Raw genomic sequence first — 22,135 nt, 5'->3', positions numbered from 1 at the left:
TAATTATGTCATACTCATACATAACGTACATTCCCATAACTGTCTCGTCTTCATCTCACTAAACAGTCACTGTAGACTGATTGTACTTCTTCATCCTCACAGGTGCTGAAGGGAAGCAAAAAGCTTTCCATGTCGGTGCGGTCCGTGGGGCGGATCCCAGGTGGTTATGTCACAAATCACGTTTATACTTGGGTCGATCCACAGGGCCGCAGCGTGTCACCTCCCCCTGACCTGCTGGTGGAGCATCGCAGCGCCACACTGCGCCGGACTAACAGTCAGGGCCGGAGTCACATGCAACTCCTGCAGGACGGCGATGAGAAAAAGGTACATTTTCAAGCTGCTTTACTGTATGTCTGCTACAATAAGCTTTTACTAATTTGTCAACCTGTCATGTCTCAGTGGTATATCAGTTGAATGAGATTAAAGTTAAGCATTATATCTGCAGGAGAATATCTGGGATATTCTATCTATCTGGGTTTTATATATATATAAGGGTGATTCTCGCGAAATTAGACTTATGAGGTGTCATGTGTTTAAACGTGCATCATAAACATGACAGATCTCTCTTCTGAAAAAATTAATTTCTAGAAGGGGAAAAAGTCTTCTGTATGTGCGGTTCAGAAAATGACATGAGGCATGAGGTTTGCTGACTAGTGTTGCCTAATCTTGTACTAAAAAAAGACAGCGAACAAGAAAAATCCGATAATAAACCAAAATAAATCTAAATGCTTTACTTCAAAGATCAAAATATTGGGACCGGCGCATTCACACTTTATTAACACCAAAAACTTGATCGCTTCATGAGCCAAAAGCCATAAACGGTTAAGCGCCAAAACAGTATTTACGTACAAAAAAGCCGAAGACCTGGCAACACTGCGCGCTGTGCTGCAGCCTCACAAAAGAACCGTACAATACACAACGCCAGGACGGAGGTTTATTGCATAACACAATGCTGTTAGATTATTTTGGTCAATGCTGTGAGTGATAAGCACGCGAGATGGCTGAACGTTGCTAGGGTTATTTCTGTGTCAATCATCACATGTTCGGGAGTGAGTCTTGTTCCGTACAGACATGAAACGAATATTTAGGGGATTCACTCCCGCATTTAAATGCAGTTGTCACTCCCGAAAGTTTGCAGTGTGTACGAGACAAAGGTGTATTTTTTAAAAGGGTACCGCTCCAGTGACAGCTTTAGGGACCATTTTTCCTGACAGTGTTGCAGCACTTGAATTACGTTTTTAGTAAACAAATATTGTACAAAGCAACTTTATCCCAGTATATAAGTACAAATGAATCGACACTTGAGAGAGGCTTCTTGAGTGGGAGAGACTGGTGCGCGGATGAAGCGTGTCTGATTATTAGTCATGTTTTCCCTTCAGGCCAGAATTAGTAGTTTAGCTCTTATAATAAAAGAAAACGCTAAGGAGTTTTTAAACACTCGGTGTGAAAGTTTGTGTTGTTTACAGCTCATCAGCTTTAATTACGGATGTCGATTTGGAGTTCTTTAAATGCTTCGGTATAGGTTGAGCGGTGTGTTATTACGGAAATGAGATTTCACTGGTGCGTAAGAGAGATGCAGATGAAAGATTAGCCTTGTCTTTTATGAAATGCAGTCTATGCTGTTATTTCCATAAACCAAGGCTCTCCATCACTCTGTATCTGTGCCAGCCGTTGACAATGTGTTTGAGATCAGAGGGCCGTTGGACTGATGCCACTTTCTGTAAATCATAATTTATCCACTGTCACTGCACATACCTCTGGGTTATACTACAGTATCTGATCATCTACAGTGGCTAATGGACAGCAGAGCGTTTTTAAGACAGAGATTAATAAACTGCATCTAGTAACATTATTATTCCTATGTTTATTGTCTTACATTGTCACAGATATATCCCTAAAATTTAGTTTTTAGGAAACTTTTACTTTTAGGCAACAGGGGTTTCATTGTTAACTAAAACTATTAAACACGTCTGTTAAGTGAAATCAAATAAAATATTATCCTACAATTTTGTTTAAAATCTTACCCTCAAAAAAGCTTGGTTATTTTCTACCCAGTGTTGGGTCAAAAATGGACAAACCCAACCCAATGGATTGTAATTTAACCTATGCTGGGTTGTTTCAAACCAAAATGCTGTTTGTTTGGTCAAATATAAAAAATTTCTTGGTTACTTTAACCCATTGGCTGCATTTGTCCCTTTTTGACCCAGTGCTGGGTTGAAAAAAAAAACGTTTTTTATTAGAAATGTTGCCTTTGCAATAAACTGAAAGTGTGAAAGCTGTACAAAACATGAAATGAAGATATAGATCTGAGTGCAGATATTAAGTTTAATAATCCAAATATGAAGAACAAAATCAAAAATGTAAACGCCATCGTAAAACATCAAAGACAGTGAGAAGGCCTCGCATGTAGTCTCTTTCATCAAAAGATTGGGTTTTATTGGGTTGAGGTCGGGACAGTCAAGTTCCTCCACACCAAACCCGCTCATCCATGTTTTTATGGACCTTGCTTTGTGAACTGGTGCACAGTTACCTGTTAGAACAGGAAGGGGCCAAACTGTTCCCACAAAGTTGGGAGCATAAAAAAATCAACCCCACACCATAATCCCCCTCCACCAAACTTTACACTTGGCACAATGCAGTCAGGCAAGTACGTTCTTCCACTAAACCCAGACTCGTCCATCGGATTCCCAGACAGAGAAGTGAGATTTGTCGCTCCAGAGAACACGTCTCCACTGCTCTAGAGTCCAGTGGCGGCGTGCTTTACGCCACTGCATCCGACGCTTTAACCTTGGTAATGTAAGGATTGGATGCAGCTGCTCGTCCATGGAAACCCATTCCATGATGCTCTCTATGCACTGTTCTTGAGCTAATCTGAAGGCCACACGAAGTTTGGAGGTCTGAAGTTATTGACTCTACAGAAAGTTGCCGACTTCTGTGCACTGTGCGCCTTAGCATGCGCTGACCCCGCTCCGTGGTTTTATTCCGTAGGCTGGTGTTGTTCCCATATGCTTTCATTTTGTTATAATATTACAAAACAGTTGACTGTGGAATATTCAGCAGTGTGGAAATTTCATGAGTGGACTTATTGCAAAGGTGGCAGCCTATCACTGTTCCATGCTTGAATTCCCTGAGCTCCTGAGAACAACCCATTCTTTCACAAATGTTTGTAACAGCTGTCTGCATGCTAAAGTGATTGATTTTATACACCTGAGGCCATGGAAGTGGTTTGAACACCTGAATGATTTGGAGGGGATCCCAAAACTTTTTGCAATATAGTGTGTGTGTGTGTGTGTGTGTGTGTGTATGAGAGAGAGAGAGAGAGAGAGAGAGAGAGAGAGAGAGAGAGAGAGAGAGAGAGAGAGAGAGAGAGAGAGAGAGAGAGAGAGAGAGAGAGAGAGAGAGAGAGAGAGCTCTATGCCCAGGGGTGTCATTTCAACTGGGGACAGGGAGGTCATGTCCCCCACTTTCAAAGTAGGTTGTTATTATTTTTTTTAACCGCACGTCAATGCAAAGAGGTAAATAAATGAGGCTTGTGTCATAAATTGTTAAGATGTTTAGAATATTTTGTTAACATTGTCACATCATCAAATTTGTTTAACAGTGGAAATTTTATTCACACACAAAACATTAGGGGAGAACCAGGGTGAAAGTAGCGCGTGATGAAAGTAACAAAGCGAATTTCTCCGAGCCCTGATTACATTTGCATTTCAAACTATGGCATCTTTATCATTTTCAAACTATAAGCATCTTTAGCACACAATCCTTGACAGAGCTGACAAATATTGTGTTATTTAGTCACCGCTTTTCGCATGTAGGTCAGGAAAACTGTTTTCAGCCATGATAAGTAGATTTCTAAAGCTGTTATTTTTTTGTGTATCGTGTTGGGTTTCTCATTTCATGTGTCACAGTACTGATCAATCTACAGGTCATTAAGTGCTGTAACACATCTTGAAGTTTGACTTCTCAGAGTTTTTCAAAATAAAAGTAAATTGGGTTTAAATGTCAGGAGTTCCTGTCCGGACGAAAGTAACACTTGTTACTTTTGTCCCGCTGCTTATACTGTTGCATTATGTTGAAAATTTATATTATTAGGGCCCGAGCACCGAGGAGCAGGCCAGAATGGCCTGCACCGTAGGTGCGAAGCCCTATTGTTTTTGCTCGGATTATTATTTTTATTTTTTTTTTTTTTTTTATTTTTTTTAACACTTTTGGACTTTTTGGGGGCCTTAACATACTCGAAAACTCTTGAAATTTGGCACAGATGTCAGAGTCGTCCGTCATCGCAGAAATCCAAAGGCTGGAACACGGGCGTGGCACGGGGGCTCTATAGCGCCCCCTGTAATGCAAAAAAAAACATTGATGCACAGATCGGGCAAAAATTTACGCACATGTACGAGAGTTGGTACGCATATAGATCTCATCGACCCGAACAACTTTCGCCCTCTAACATTTAAGCTCCGCCCAACAGGAAGTCGGCTATTTTGGATTGTTTAAAAAATGCATTCGTTGAACTTTTAAATACTCCTCCTAGTGGATTCATGGGATTGACACCAAACGTGGTGATCATGATGTCGAGACATTGTACTTGCTAAATTGCGAAGGGATTTTTGATATCTCGAACGGTTCTGCCATGGCGAGGCGACGAATTTATGGCGAATTTAGAGAAACAGGAAGTGTCTAATTTCTAAGGCAAAAAATATCTTATTGTGATGCCATGCGGGTCGTTTGTTCGTCTGAAGATTCCGATCGCATCGATGTGCCTATTGTGACTCCCGGGTATAGCGCCACCACCAGGCGCCAGGAAGTGTGTCAGTCATGAACTTTTAAATACTTCTCCTAGGGATTTCATACGATTGACACCAAACGTGGTGAACATGATGCTGAGACATTGGACTTGCTAAATTGCGAAGGGATTTTTGATATCTCAAACGGTGTTGCCATGGCGAGGCGACAAATTTATGGCGAATTCAATGAAACAGGAAGTGTCTAATATCTAAAGCAAAAAATGTCTTATTGGGATGAAACGCAGTGTGTATGTTCGGCCAAGGATTCCGATCACATCGATGTGCCTATTTTGAGTCTCGGGTATAGCGCCACCAACAGGCACCAGGAAGTGTGGCAGTCACAAAAGGTGGATTTCTTGACAGTTGCATATGGTGAACTTTTAAATACTCCTCCTAGGATTTTCATGCGATTGACACCAAAAGTGGTCAACATGATGCTGAGACATTGTAGATGATAAATTGCGAAGGGATTTTTGATATCTCGAACGCTGTTCCCATGGCAACACGTCAAACTTTACTTTCATTTTCAGGCATATTTAAGCTCTTGGCGTGCACTTTGGGTGCCTTAACATGCTCGAAAACAACGGAAATTTGGCACAGATATCAAAGTCACGTGCCACTAGGCTCATGCAAAGGCTGGAATATGGGCGTGGCAAGGGAGCTCTGTAGCGCCCCCTGTAATGCAAAAAAATAACATTGATGCACAGATCGGGCAAAAATGTACGCACATGTACGGGAGTTGGTACGCATATAGATCTCATCGACCCGAACAACTTTAGCACTCTAAGTTTTAAGCTCCGCCCAACAGGAAGTCGGCTATTTTGGATTGTTTAAAAAATGAATGTGTTGAACTTTTAAATACTCCTCCTAGTGGATTCATGGGATTGACACCAAACGTGGTGAACATGATGTCGAGACATTGGACTTGCTAAATTGCGAAGGGATTTTTGATATCTCGAACGGTTCTGCCATGGCGAGTCGACAAAGTTGTGGCGAAATCAGAGAAACAGGAAGTGTCTAATATCTAATGCAAAAAAATTCTTATTGTGATGCCAAGCAGAGTGTTTGTTCGCCTGAAGATTCCGATCGCAACAATGTGCCTATTGTGAGTCTCGGGTATAGCGCCACCACCAGGCGCCAGGAAGCCTGTCAGTAACCAAGGTGGATTTTTTTGACAGTTCCATCCGATGTTCTTTTAAATACTCCTTCTAGGATATTCATGCGATTGACACCAAAAGTGGTCAACATGATGCCGAGACATTGTAGATGATAAATTGCGAAGGGATTTTTGATATCTCGAACGCTGTTGCCATGGCAACGCGTCAAACTTTACTTTCATTTTGAAGGCATATTTAAGCCTTTCAGTTGACGCCGATGTTCTTTTAAATACTCCTTCTAGGATATTCATGCGATTGACACCAGAAGTGGTCAACATGATGCCGAGACATAGTAGATAATAAATTGCGAAGGGATTTTTGATATCTCAAATGCTGTTCCCATGGCAACGCCCCAAACTTTACTTTTATTTCAGGCATATTTAGGGCTCTTGGCGTGCTTATATTAACCTAAAAGTCGGCACACACATCAGAGTTGTCGGCTGTTAAGTGTGCAAAAACAGGTCAGACATAGGCGTGTCTCTCAAGTGGCTCACTAGTGCCCCCGTTTGTCTAAAATGTGGGGTTTCTTTTACCTACAGTCCCCAAATGGCTCAGTAACAACATTAAATAGCCCACTGATATTTACCCACTTGATGCCCTTGCCCACCGTGCATCGTTTTCTCGGACGCACTGTGTAGCGGTAAAAAAACGTGCGAGGGCCCACCATTGCTGCTTGCAGCTATATTTCTAATTTGATTTAGTTTAATTTTCATTGTTCAAACTGTTGAAATTTTTTTTATTCTAAACAATTCAAGTTTGTACCGTCGAGTTTCTTTTGAAACATCTGATGAAACTATTTGATTTATTATTTTATAATTTTTTGCAAAGATTAACTACAAAATATTTTAGCAGTTACATATTAACAAGTCATAGTCATGTATATTTACTAAAAACAAGTGTAACACAAAAATCTATCTTGTTCTGTTGTGTTACTTTTGACCCACCTGTGTGTTACTTTCGTCCCTGCTGACAAGGTTAACTCTTTCGCTGCCAGCATTTTTTAAACAAGTTGCCAGCCAGAGCCAGCGTTTTTCGTGGTTTTAATAAAAGTTTAATGCCTTCCAGAAAATGTTCTTCTTTAAATATATAAACATACAATATACCAAATGAAAGAACAGACCCTCTGCTTTCAAAAAAAAAAAAAAAAAAAACCTTTTTCTTTTTGTAATCAGCTTTTGAATATGGGTAGGTTTCTGCAAAAACACCACATTTTGAGCAAAAAGCAGAGATAAGTAAATTTTTGTGACAGACTTTTCATAGAGATCCCATTCAGAGCGATCTTTAAAACAGACACGGACATGCAGCCGCTTGCAATAGGGCAATAGTTCCGGGTTTAAAAAGTTGCGGAAAGGTGCTACCTGGTGGATAATAGCGGTATTGCGGAAAGCCAGAAATACTCGTCATTGGCAGGGAAGCGCTTTTTTTTTTTGATTGACGAGATATCTTGTTTTTCTGAAAATGATTACTTTTACCCCTGCTCTTCACTAATAGTTAACATTTTTGACTTTATAAAATGATTCTCTAGTCTTGGTGAACAGTCCCTACTAAACAATAACGTAAGTAAGACATCTTTTTCTTATACATAAGTAGCCTATTATTATTTTTGGCAGAATTAATTAAAATAAAAGTAATTATTTCCAGGATTTTGTATCACTATAGTCCCTAAACGTAAATAAATGCAGGAATGGGATTCAAATCTAAAACATTTGTGTCCCCCCCACTTCTCACACCCTTGTCTTTGCCCAACCCTAACTCTAGCCATAGTCTAACTTTAAATTCAATAGTAACAATAGTCAATTTGTTGTATATTGAAACAAATTTAGAATGCTATACTAAAAAGTTGTTTCCTTGAATGCCACATCCGACAGCAACTGTTGAATCGATGCATTTCCATTCTGATCCAGTATCAGTTTAGAAAAATGCTGTCTATACGGAGCAAGTCCAAACCTGAGCATTCATGTTTTAAGCTTGGTTTTGTTTAATCAGACTATTATTGAATATGTATGAAACATTAAGAGGCAGTCTGTTCCACAATTACTTCATCAAACCTGAGCGAGCCGACACTGCTGCAGTCACGCAAGTGTAACGTTATGAATTTCAAACAATATATATGAAATAATTAAAAAGTAAGGAAAAAAAATGTTTGCATATTATTTTCTATTTGCCTAGGGTCCTGTACGCGCTCAGTGTTGGTCAGACAAATTAAACAATCAATCACTATGTTGTTTTAGACCACAGGAAACAAACTATATAAATTCTGCAGTCGTTTAAATGTGAAAACCTATTTGTCTTTTTGTTAATCTTTCATTATAACCGTCACAGTCTTAAGCTTGTCCTTCAGTCCCTGTTTTATTAATTTGACCCACTATTATTCCTCCTTATCCAACTTTATTTTCCTGTTCTTTTTTTGTTAAATATGATTATATGGAGAGTTTTATGAGTCCTTCCTGCAGGTATAAATCAGCCAAGGGTATATAAACACCTGTTCACAGCGGTGACGTTTATAAATGTGTAACATTACGAAGGATGACAAACACCAAATGCTGTACGGCCCTACGCACCCTGAACTTTCAGGGATGGCTGGTGGTAACCTTCAAGCAGCGTGCTGGTGGGCGTCAGGTGCTTTGATTTCCTAGAGTGCACGGGGTTGGTGGCGACCTGTTTGAATCCCATAATGCTTTTAATCACAGGACCATTGTTGCGTTTTGTGGAGGGTGTTGAAGAGGTCGAGGGTGAGTCACGTTAGTTGGTTTGCCAGCTCACCGTTACTTGGTACAGATGTTTAGATGCAATGTAATAGCTGCTCTCCATTGTTCATGCAGTTGGGAAATGTTAAAATTTAAATAAAAGGGACAACACAGCTGTCGGGTTAACATGCCACTGTGTTGCCTTACATTATAATGTAACGATTATAAAACTTTTCATGACATCATCCGTGAACATGATTTGTGAGTCCAGTCGGATCGATTCCCATTGGCAAGAGGTGAAGACTACAATTACCCTTATTCCAGGCTCCTTCAGAGCATCACCAAACAATGCCTAATTACCTATTGGGCCCTATTTTAACGATCTAAGCGCATTGTCTAAAGCGCATGGTCTTAATGGGCGTGTCCGAACCCACTTTTGCTAATTTAAGGACAGGAAAATCGTTTATGCGCCAAGCGCATGGCCTTAAAGGGTTGTTCCTATTTTTGTAATGAGTAATGGGTGTGTTTTGGGCTTAATGTGCAATAAACCAATGAGAGTATCAGCTCTCATCCCCTTTAAAAGCCAGTTGCGGCTAGCGCATGGGCCGGTATAAGATTCTGGCGGTATGATAACCTTTAGCAAAAATACCACGGTTTAACGGTGTTGCGGTATTGCCATTGCAACACTAAAATGTGTTATTTTCAAATGCCAGGTACAATCAAGCCTTTAAATTATAATATGCTTTTAAAACATATATAATATTTTCGTAATGTATATTAAATGTAAACATCAAATCAATCACATGACTTCATGATTTAATGAATTTTGTATAAGCACAGCTCATACCTTGGAGACGGTATCACAGAACATTTTAGTGGTTTTGAAACTTTGACTGTTTTAAACCTCGGTATACCTTGAAACCGGTAACCGGCCCATGCCTAGTGCCAAGCCTAATCCCTATTTAGAAAGCGGAATTTGTAAACTGAAAAACTAAGCGAAGGAAGAAGACCACCAGTTTAAGAATAATGTTTAAAAAATGTGTTGGTTTTATTTGTATTGAAATTATAATTTTTTTTTCGATTAAAACCTTTAAAAGCCATTTTCTTTCAGTCATGGAAGTTTTATTTATTTACTTACCAGGCTACAGGTGAAGCTGCTCTGTATGCCTTCTAACATCTAATAATCGATCCTCATTTATGTCCAAAAAACTCCATAATAATCTTTTACATTTGAAATCTTTAATTTTTCATATTTAAAAGCGTTTTTGTGCTGCTGTGCATCCATGTGTGTGATAAGCAAACTCACGTTTTTGTCCCATTTTAGGCGCATATTTCTAACGTGTTCATTAAATAACAAAAACACTATGGCGCTGTAGACTTTAGACCAGATTTTAGTTGGTCAATGGCGTAGTCCATTTTACTTGCCTCAAAATAGCAACGCACCAACAATGCGCCTAAACACACCTCGTTTTCAGACCAGAACGCCCATGGGCGTAAATACATTTGCTGTTTAAACAACGTGGGGCTAAACGTGAAAATGATCATTGCGCTGTGTTGAAACTAGCAAAAGACACTTGCGTCGCGCATTATTTATCTTTACACTTCTTGTCTTCTTATCAGGTGAATTTGGTGTTGGATGATGGACGGTCTTTGGGTCTCATGATTCGTGGTGGGGCTGAATACTCTCTGGGCATCTACATCACAGGAGTGGACAGAGGGTCTGCAGCAGAGTGTGGTGGATTAAAGGTACTATTTACGACCCTATTTTCCCTCTTGGTTTTTTGGCCCACTGTTGCCATCTTTTCTCTCTTTTTGACTTGCTCATTTTTTTAATGAGAGAAGCTTTCTTTAATTTTGTGATTATTTTATGCTGCCAACTTTTTGACACTCTCACTTAATCTTTATTAGTACTTTTTTCCACATAACTAATACAATTATTTTAAGTATTTAAAGTGTGTAGTGATTGAGTAAATGTTAAGTTCTATTATTAGGGCCCGAGCACACCGGGGTGTGAGGACCCTATTGTTCTTCAAGGAGTTATTATTAGGGCTCGAGCACCGAGGAGCAGGCCAGAATGGCCTGCACCGAAAGGTGCGAAGCCCTATTGTTTTTGCTCGGATTATTATTTTTATTATTATTATTTTTTTTTTTTTTTTTTTTTTTATTTTTTTTAACACTTTTGGACTTTTTGGGGGCCTTAACATACTCGAAAACTCTTGAAAATTGGCACAGACGTCAGAGTCGTCCGTCATCGCAGAAATCCAAAGGCTGGAACACGGGCGTGGCACAGGGGCTCTGTAGCGCCCCCTGTAATGCAAAAAAAAACATTGATGCACAGATCGGGCAAAAATTCACGCACATGTACGGGACTTGGTACGCTTATAGATCTCATCGACCCGAACAACTTTCGCCCTCTAACATTTAAGCTCCGCCCAACAGGAAGTCAGCTATTTTGGATTGTTTAAAAAATGCATGCGTTGAACTTTTATATACTCCTCCCAGGGGATTCATGCGATTGACACCAAACGTGGTGAACATGATGTCGAGACATTGGACTTGCTAAATTGCGAAGGGATTTTTGATATCTCGAACGGTTCTGCCATGGCGAGGCGACAAAGTTGTGGCGAATTCAGAGAAACAGGAAGTGTCTAATATCTAGGGCAAAAAATATCTTATTGTGATGCCATGCGGAGTGTTTGTTCGTCTGAAGATTCCGATCGCATCGATGTGCCTATTGTGACTCCCGGGTATAGCACCACCACCAGGCGCCAGGAAGTGCGTCAGTCACAAAGCTGGATTTTTTTTTACAGTTCTATGCTATGTTCTTTTAAATACTCCTTCTAGAAAAATCATGCAATTGACACCAAAAGTGGTCAACATGAAGCCGAGAGATTGTAGATGATAAATTGCGAAGGGATTTTTGATATCTCAAACGCTGTTCCCATGGCAACGCGTCAAATTTTACTTTCATTTTAAAGGCATATTTAAGCCTTTCAGTTGACGCCGATGTTCCTTTAAATACTCCTTCTAGAAAAATCATGCAATTGACACCAAAAGTGGTCAACATGATGCCGAGAGATTGTAGATGATAAATTGCGAAGGGATTTTTGATATCTCAAACGCTGTTTCCATGGCAACGCGTCAAACTTTACTTTCATTTTAAAGGCATATTTAAGCCTTTCAGTTGACGCTGATGTTCCTTTAAATACTCCTTCTAGGATATTCATGCGATTAACACCAAAAGTGGTCAACATGATGGCGAGACATTGTAGATGATAAATTGCGAAGGGATTTTTGATATCTCAAACGCTGTTTCCATGGCAACGCGTCAAACTTTACATTCATTTTAAAGGCATTTTTAAGCCTTTCAGTTGACGCCGATGTTCCTTTAAATACTCCTTCTAGGATATTCATGCGATTGACACCAGAAGTGGTCAACATGATGGCGAGACATTGTAGATGATAAATTGCGAAGGGATTTTTGATATCTCGAACGCTGTTCCCATGGCAACGTGTCAAACTTTACTTTCATTTTTAAGGCATATTTAAACCTTACAGCTGCATGCGGTAAACTTTTAAATACTCCTCCTGAGGAAATAATGTGATTGACTCCAGAAGTGGTCAACATAATGCTGAGACATTGTAGATGATAAATTGCGAGAGAATTTTTGATATCTTGAACGCTGTTCCCATGGCAACGTGTCAAACTTTACTTTAATTTTAAAGGCATATTTAAGCCTTTCAGTAGACGCCGATGTTCTTTTAAATACTCCTTCTAGGATATTCATGCGATTGACTCCAGAAGTGGTCAACATGATGCTGAGGCATAGTAGATGATAAATTGCGAAGGAATTTTTGACATCTTGAACGCTGTTCCCATGGCAACGCGTCAAACTTTACTTTAATTTTAGGCATGTTTAAGGCTCTTGGCGTGCTTAGTTGAACTTTAAATGTGGCACACACATTAGAGTTGTTGGCTGTTAAGTGTGCACAAAAAGGTCAGACATAGGCGTGTCTCTTAAGTGGCTCACTAGTGCCCCCGTTTGTCTAAAATGTGGAGTTTCTTTTACCTACAGTCCCCTAATGGCTCAGTAACAACATTAAATAGCCCACTGATATTTACCCACTTTATGCCCTTGCCCACCGTGCATCGTTTTCTCGGACGCACCGTGTAGCGGTAAAAAAAACGTGCGAGGGCCCGCCATTGCTGCTTGCAGCTATATTTATTATTTTTTTTCTTTTTCTCCGACTTCAGCGGGACTTTAGAGGGCCTAAACATACTCGAAAACTCATGAAATTTTGCACAGATGTCAAGAGTGATGAAAATTTACATGTGGTGTATGCTTTAGAATTAGGCGTGAGAAAATGGCTCTATAGCGCCACCTACAAATTTTCAACGAAGCAGCCCTCGGACTGTGTTTGACGTACAATTACGAAATTCGGTACGCGTCTGTAGCATGACAAGACCTACAAAAAAGTCCCTTGGAGCGAAGCCGTAAACCAAACAGGAAGTCAGCTATTCTGAGTTATTTTTGTGATTTGGGCGCAGTTTTTGTCATTTCCAGGCGTCATACTTTAACTAACTCCTCCTACAGTTTTCGTCGGATCATCTTCATATTTGGTGAGTGTCATCTTAAGGCCTTTGTGATGCTAAATTGCGAAGGATTTGACTCTACGTAAAAATTTGTGTCGGTTCTGGCCCGACAAAGTTTGATGTTTTCCAATGAAACAGGAAGTTGCTGGAACTCATGCATACAGTGTCCGATCTGTCCCAAATTTCACATGATTGCTAAGAGTCCTGACCTGAACACATCTACATAACAATTTTCATTTAAAGCCATAGCGCCACCAGCTGGCAACCTGAAGGAACATGTTTTAGCGCCACTTTCAAATATTGAATGAAGCAGCCCTTGGACTGTGTTTAACTTACATGTACGAATTTCGGTATGCTCATGTATTATTACAAGCCCTACAAAAAAGTCTCTTGGAGCAACGCCCTAAACCAAACAGGAAGTCAGCTATTTTGAATTATTTCTCAGATTTTGGCTCAGTTTTTCTCATTTCCAGCAGTCATACTTTAACTAACTCCTCCTACAGTTTTCGTCGAATCATCATCATATTTGGCGAGTGTCATCTTAAGGCCTTTGTGATGCTAAATTGCGAAGGATTTGATTCTATATTAAAATTTGTGTCTATTTCGGCCAGCCAAAGTTTGATGTTTCGCTATGAAACAGGTTGCTGGAACTCAGGCATACAGTGTCCGATCTGTCCCAAACTTCACATGATTGCTAAGAGTCATGACCTGAACACATCTACATGTCAATAGTCACTTATGGTTATAGCGCCACCAGCTGGCAACAGGAAGTGACATGTTTACAATGATTATCCAATGTCTGATCTGTCCCAAACTTCACATGATTAATAAGAGTCCTGGACTGAACACATCTACATGTCAATAGTCACTTATGGTTATAGCGCCACCAGCTGGCAACAGGAAGTGACATGTTTACAATGATTATCCAATGTCTGATCTGTCCCAAACTTCACATGATTAATAAGAGTCCTGGAGTGAACACATCTACATGTCATTAGTCACTTATGGTTATAGCGCCACCAGCTGGCAACAGGAAGTGACATGTTTACAATGATTATCCAATGTCTGATCTGTCCCAAACTTCACATGATTAATAAGAGTCCTGGAGTGAACACATCTACATGTCAATAGTCACTTATGGTTATAGCGCCACCAGCTGGCAACAGGAAGTGACATGTTTACACTGATTATGCAATGTCCGATCTTTCCCTAACTTCACATGATTAATAAGAGTCCTGGACTGAACACATCTACATGTCAATAGTCACTTATGGTTATAGGGCCACCAGCTGACAACAGGAAGTGACATGTTTACACTGATTATGCAATGTCTGATCTGTCCCAAACTTCACATGATTAATAAGAGTCCTGGACTGAACACATCTACATGTCAATAGTCACTTATGGTTATAGCACCACCAGCTGACAACAGGAAGTGACATGTTTACACTGATTATGCAATGTCCGATCTTTCCCTAACTTCACATGATTAATAAGAGTCCTGGACTGAACACATCTACATGTCAATAGTCACCAGTGTTGGGCAAGTTACTAAAAAATTTGTAATTAGTTATAGTTACTAATTACTTCTTTTAAAAGTAACTGAATTACTCTACCGGTTACTGTATATCAAAAGTAATTAGTTACTTAGAAAAGTAACTTTTAAGTTACTTTTATGTCTGCTTTTTAAATGTAAATATGAACAGTACTGAACAGTCAAACAGTAAAATGATATGGATGGGCTATTTACACGTAAGACTCTAATATATCACATACTGTAGGAGCCTATTTTGCTTTAGATTCAACCTTTGAATATTTTTGTTAGAAATTATCTTAATATTTAAACTTAGTTTATTTATGTATATCATTTAGACCATTTAGACAAATATTCTGCATGTTTACAAAAATATAAAATGTGTTAAAATTGTGTAGTGTCTCTTTAAAAATTTGGAGACAATTGTGTCAACATGTCAAATTTTCTAAAATAAATTATAATTTTTCTGATTTCATATTTATTTTAATAAGTTAGAAACGTCTCCGCTGTGTCCTGCTGACAGGCACGATCCGTGTGCAGCAGATGAGGCAAATTATGGGTCCTCCGAAGGTTAGACCGTCTCATTTCAGTTCTCTTCGCGAACTTCTGAGCGCCTTGAATGGGCAAGTGCTCACCTTTTATTGCATGCTTAGTAGTGTGCAGCACTTGAATTGGAACACAGCTTGTGAAGCTTGCCACAGGGACTGCGCTCTTTGGTCATATATTGTTTGTTTTCTGTTGGATTTAAATGATACACAGGATTAAAGGAAGATATTTATTCCTAAAACCGAGTAGGCTACGTGGATTGTTTTGTCGGACGGACACAGAGCGAGTGGATTGTTTTGTCAGATGGACACAGAGCGAGTGGATTTTTTGTTCGGATACGGAGAGACTGAAACTAAAACTAAAAGCGAGCTCACACATACTATGGAGTTTTAACACGGGTGTACACCGCAGTGTGAATATTTTAGTGGAAACAACAATCGCGGATAGTTCTCTTCCATGAAGCCGATGTAAACATCTAAGAATATATGATCATTTCTTAGATTTATTACCTTTGTGGACTACAAATGCAAGTTGATGTCATACTGCGATTGCTTGGTGAAGATAATTTACAAACATGAGACCGGATGGATTATGACTTGCGCACAATTTTTAAACAAAGGTATGTTGTCCCGTTTAGATTTTTCATGTTCATTTTATATGCACTGTCAGCTATGATGAAGTGTAATGAATCATTGCGCCGCCAACTACAGTCCTGCGACGTCAGATATGTCTTGTCTATTTTTTACAAAATAGAGTAACGCGCGTAACGAACTCATTTAAATTTCAGTAATTGTAATTGCGTTACTTGATTTAAAAAAATAGTGGAGTTACAGTAACGCGTTACTCCCATCACTGATAGTCACTTATGATGCCAATAGTCAGTTACGGTCATAGCGCCACCAGCTGGTAACAGGAAGTAACATGTTTACAATGATAATGCAATGTCGGATTTGTCCCAAACTTCACATGATTGATAAGAGTCCTGGACAGAACACATCTACGTGCCAATATTTACATGTAGTCACTCATACACACACACACTCGCTCACTCACTCTCTCTCTCTCATGCTATCTTACACGATGCTACCTCGCTGTCATTTGTAATTAGCAACAGGAAATGTGGCACATTATACTACACTTTTAAATGGTTCACCTATGTTTACATGCTTAAATGCCTATTTACTACTGTTCCCTTTAATTCTTCTCATGCCACGGCGTGGCGGTGTCAGGTGTGCGAGGGCCCTTCCATCACTGCTTGCAGTTTTAATATATATTTTATCTTCTTTAAAGTAGCCAAGATTATAGCTCCACATTAGGCATTATCTCAACCAGCACCATGACGTGCATCATGGGAGGTTTTTGTGTCTTTGCTTCTGTGCCAGCAAAGTTTTTGTGGTTAAGAATTTTACTGTCACTCTTTTTGTTTTTGTTAGCTTAAAGCTGAAGTATGGTCAATTTTTAAAGGGCCATGTCACAATTTTTTGTGCTGTCAAATAAATCTTTGATGTCCCCAGAGCACATATATGAAGTTTTAGCTCAAAATACCATATAGATCATTTCTTATAGCATGTTAAATTTCCCACTTTGTAGGTGTGAGCAAAAATGTGGCGCTTTGGGTGTGTCCTTTAAAATGCAAATGAGCAAATGAAGCGCAAACACTGATCACAATGATGGTGGTTTGTTGCAATTGAAACTCAGTTGTGCTGTGAACAGTTTTTTCTCTCTCTCTTTCTCTCTGCACTTCATGGCAGTGCCAATGTTGGATAGTGCAGATTAAGGGGCGGTATTATTATAATAAGATCTCCTTATGACATCATAAGGAGGGCCAAATTTCCATTACCTAATTTTTCACGTGCTTGCAGAGAATAATTTACCAAAACTAAATTACTGGGTTGATCTTTTTCACATTTTTTAGTTTGATAGAAGCACTGGGAAACCAATTATAGCACTAAAACATGGAAAAAGTCTAAATTTACATGTCATGGCCCCTTTAACAAGTACTCGCGTACAATGCGTGTGACGCAATTTTCATTATTAGAAAGTACTGTACTGTTCGCACACTGCCAAATTTTTAAAATCCTGCATCCATTGTACTCATAGGTTGCACAGGAAAATGTATTATGTAGCCCAGGAGATATGTTTCAGTTTGTCCTAATCCACATGCATCGAATTTCTGCATACATGTATGAGTCAAATAAACTATGCTCTGTGCACGCATGTTCACGTACATGTAAAAAACAGACTATACTGCAGGCTTTAGAGTGAATAAGGAAGATTTGGCTGAAAATTAGCAATTAAAAGACAGATTGTTTCTGCATCCCACATCATGAATCAAAGACTGTTTGAATAACATCTCCAGTGATTTTAATATTGCTTCACATTTTGATATTTTCTTCAACTTGTGTGTATGAAAGCAAAGGAGGACTTTACAAAATCCACTGTGAATTTCTCCAGCTACCCTAATGCATCGCTGAATAATTCGCCTGCACATTCTGCATTTAATCCTTTATTCAGTTCCATTTTTCATATTTGCAACAATTTGATATAAATACCATTTATTATTATTATCATCAGAGGAACTCTTTTCACGCTTGCAGTTTGCATTGTGCACCGCCGTTAGATTTATGGTTGGATTGAGAGATGACAGTTTAAAAGAAGAGCGATCCAGACACAGTACGTGGAGTGAGAGAGAGTTGGGTGTTTTATCTTCAGGCCATACGCTAGTTTTGAAAAAAAGATGAGAGATGGGTTTCTGGGTGCCTGTTTGGCAGCAGACTCTGTTTACAATGCCCCGATTCTCTGCACTGAGGTCCACAAACATGAAAGCAACTTCACCAGCATTTATCATGTCACGTATGTGATAAACAACCTTATGAATGCTGTGGAACTTGCACATGAGCATGGAAAAAATATATCTTAAAGCAAAACAGTAATAGGTGCACTTTGTTTGGAAATCATAATTAAATTTAAGTTAGAAAAGTGTTGGAAAAATATTATTTATGAGCATATAGTGTGCACTCTTAAAAATAAAGGTGCTACAAGGATTTTTCAAAGAAATGTCATTTTTATAAATAAAGCAGGCAGGTTCTTTAAGGACAGGTCTAGCCAAAAATGCTTCTTCTATGACATCATGGATATATGGCACCTTTATTGTAAGTGTAAGGTTGTGTTGTAATAAATCTACACTTCACAAAGGAAACACAAAAATACAAAATAAAATAACTTTTCTCCCATTCCAAGTCGTCTTAAGTCAGAAGACAGCTTTTGTGAAAAATTTTTTTTTTTTATTAAATTATTCAATATTTATTCATAATTCATCAAACTTGCGTGATATGTCATAATGAGCAATGGCATGGTTTTGAATAAATAACCAAAAGTTATTGCATGCCTTTAGAAAACCTGAAGTATAGCAGGCAGGTCATACGAGTGTTTTTACGGTCATGTTTATGGTTTGACAGCTGTGCCCACTTGTACTGTACGAGCATGGTTTTGCCTTTAAAAATAATCCACTATTGCAGAGTAAAGAAAAAACTTTATTCCAGATTGTCTGACACTCGGAGCGATTGTGTTATTAGACTGCTTGCAGCCTGTGACCCTTGACCCCAATGCCAAATATAGACAAATAGAAGAGGAAAAACTTATTTGTGGAACCAAAAATGGTTCATCTACGGCATCACTGTGATGAACGCTTTATTTTCAAGAGTGTTATTCGTTTAATTTGCTGTATAACAGGTGATCAGAGCAGTGTAAAAAAAAAACTGGCGTATTTAAAGTTGGTCTGGTCTTTCATATCCTGACTATTTGATGCAATAAGTTATTGGCAAAGAACTTAAAAGTTTCACTTTCAGATGCTTCAGCCGTAAAAAATGGACTGGAAACATGAATGAATTTCATTGAATATCAGGTGAGACTGACGATTATTCAGCGGTGCCTCCGAGAAATGTGCTTATCACACATTCAGCACAACAGTGATGGATGAATTTAATTCCATTTCTGAAACGATTATGACCGCATTAACATTTTCTCCCACAAGCACACTAGCAATTTACAGACAACATTTGTTGTCCTTTCTCAATTTGATTTTTATCTCTGACTCGGAAGAATAGAAACGCAAAACTGGTTTGAGATGGGTTCTTAAAGGGGCAATGAATCTGTTGTCTTTATTGTTTTATACTGCTGTCTGAGGTCTAGTTATGATGTTTGCATGGTTTTTACATTCAAAAACATCAAAAGCAATAAGTAATAGGCTATTTTGTAACCTGGTTTTGAGGCTGTCTGGAGAAAAGCTCAATTTTGATGGGCGGGCCGCATTGAAGACCTGGACGTTAACGCCCACTGCTAGGATTGGATAGCTTCATTACCCTTCATTACATATGGGGAATTGTTTTGAAAACCTAAATGTGTAAAAAAGCAGCCGAACATATATATTTTTGAGCCACAAAAGCTTCTGGGTGCTAAAGATGATACACATAAATGACAATACGTATAGTAAAGTAGAAACAAAACTTCAGACCCGACGTGACTAAATTAACGTATACAACACAGTAAGCACGCAACAGTATCTAAATAAGTCCTTATCAAACTTTTTATATTTCTATACACTGCAAAAAATTATTTTCAAGAAAAAAAATTCTTAGTATTTTTGTCTTGTTTTCAGTGAAAATATCTAAAAGTTCTTACATTAAGATGCTTTTTCTTGATGAGCAAAACGACCCAAGAAAATAAGTCCGGTTTTATGACCAAAAAGAAAAATTAAGTGATTTTGTGCATGAAACTAGCAAAAAAATCTGCCAATGGGGTAAGCAAAAAAATCTTAAACATTTTTCTTAAACACTAAATTCAAGAAAAAATCAGTAAAAATTTGCTTACACCATTGGCAGATTTTTTGCTTGTTTTATGCACAAAATCACTTAAATTTGATATTTTTGGTCGTAAAACGAGACTTATTTTCTTGGGTCGTTTTGCTCATCAAGAACAAGCATCTTAATTTAAGAATTTTTTGATATTTTACTGAAAACAAGACAAAAATACTAAGATTTTTTTTTTTTGCAGTGTATATTACACTTGTTTTGTTGAGTGTTGAACCTTTATTAATAGTTTAAGGTTTTTAGTAATTTAAAAACAGTCAAAAACACGTGTTTAAACACGGATGTTACATTCAATCAGGACATATCAATCTCTAACAAAGCAATAGTGAAATGTGGTAACATACTAAAATTTTTTACTGACATACTGTAATACTGCTGTGCCATTCCTGTCAGATCCAATATTGATGGTACAACATGCCTTTTTAATCACAGTCTCTCTGCAAATCCAGCATCGACTTATTCAAAAATGAATCCGCGGTACACAATGAAGTAAACAAATACTCCCCACGCCAGCTTGAACTTCTTTAAAAACAAATATCAACCGCGCATTCTAATGTTAGGTTTGAGAGAAGGTTATACAGCGACTATGTTCTTCCACAACCAAACACTGTACAAACTTGTGGCAATCTTTAAGTGCATGTTTCCTGATTGTTGGGACACTGCATATGGTTTGCTTCACCCCTGGCCCCCACATGTGTCAAAAGTAAATGTTGCCATTTGAATTTGAAGGTGGTGATTAAAAACTTCATACATTGGCACATTCCTGAACTGACTGTTTTTTTGGCTTGGTTATATTTCAGTAAAGAGGACGTTTTCAGTTCTGAAACTTGCAGGATGTTCATTTAAGTATGATGACCTCTTATGTACCAAAATATCAAGTTAAAATTGATTCTTTGATTCACCGCTTCTTTAAAGCAAGATTTAAACTGTGTAGTTTTATTTGAATAAAATAAATGGATTGCTCATTGACATCTCTACTTCTTAGTGTCTGTGTGAAAGTGTTACAAAACATAAAATGTCTGCTGACCCCAGAAGAGCTAAGAGTTAATTATTGTGCACTAATTGAAGCCTTTGATTTTTTCCTACACATATTGGGCAGGTTTTTCCACAGTTATGTGTATGTGAATATATTACTCTGGATAATTTATTGTAGCCTTACTCTAAACTCGGCCTCTTCTTCCATAACTTGCTGAATGGGGAATGTGCAATACAATTAGGGCACGTCTTGGCCGCAGGACGATAAAACAATTTAATGGGAGTGGCGATGTAGTTTGTACTGGTCAAATTACTAAAACCCTAAATGGATAAAGGCTTTAGTACTTCATTTATTTTACTGAGAGATTTTACTGAAACTCAGCATTCTGAAAAACTGCTTATCCATTAGCTCACATTGTACACAACCTGAGACACACTATTACATTTGAAGTACTGTATCTACTCTATCATGATATAAATTTGCTTCTTCGTGAAAAATGTCTTCCCTTTCCTTTCACCTTTCCCCTTTTCTTTCCCTTTTTCCTTACCATTTTCCTTTCTCATTTTCTTTCCCTTTCCCCTCATTTCCTTTCCTCTTTCCTTTCCCTTTCCCCTTCTTTACTTTTCTTTCCCCTCCTTTCTTTTCCCCTCTTTTCCTTTCCATTCCTTTCCCTTCTTTCTTTCTTTTTTTTTCACAGCAATGTTTATAGATATTCTTCAAACATAACTTTATAAAGTAGTGCTTTGTATTATATGTAAATTACCCTTATATGCTTGTATACTGTGCAGTGGCGGCCGTGACTGCTCATCCGAGGGGCACAAATTAAAAATATGTGTTCGGGGTGTCATGTGTGTTGCTTGTGTTTTCAAAATATGTGTTTGTTGCTTCATGTGAACTATGTGCAATTTCGAACCACACAAAAACGGGCTACATACATGTTGTGACGAACTTTGCATCGAGTGCCCTCGAAAAATGAAGTCAATGGCCAC

At 38.5% G+C, this 22,135-nt stretch overlaps 1 protein-coding gene across 3 annotated transcripts in view; it reads left to right on the top strand.

Moving 5' to 3' along the window:
* The window catches only part of whrna (whirlin a), a 152,021-nt gene that overhangs the window by 66,327 nt on the left and 63,559 nt on the right, over positions 1 to 22,135 (top strand). For all 3 annotated transcript variants that reach the window (XM_065244118.2, XM_065244116.2, XM_065244117.2), the window contains exons 3-4: positions 103 to 324; positions 10,249 to 10,374. In XM_065244118.2, the coding sequence (XP_065100190.1) occupies positions 103 to 324; positions 10,249 to 10,374 (348 nt within the window). The remainder of the gene's footprint in view (positions 1 to 102; positions 325 to 10,248; positions 10,375 to 22,135) is intronic.

This window comes from Paramisgurnus dabryanus, chromosome 18 (genome assembly GCF_030506205.2).
Source record: "Paramisgurnus dabryanus chromosome 18, PD_genome_1.1, whole genome shotgun sequence".
In the NCBI taxonomy this organism is placed as follows: Eukaryota; Metazoa; Chordata; class Actinopteri; order Cypriniformes; family Cobitidae; genus Paramisgurnus; species Paramisgurnus dabryanus.
Note: the sequence above shows the minus strand (reverse complement) of the source record. Positions and strands in the feature narration are given on the sequence as shown.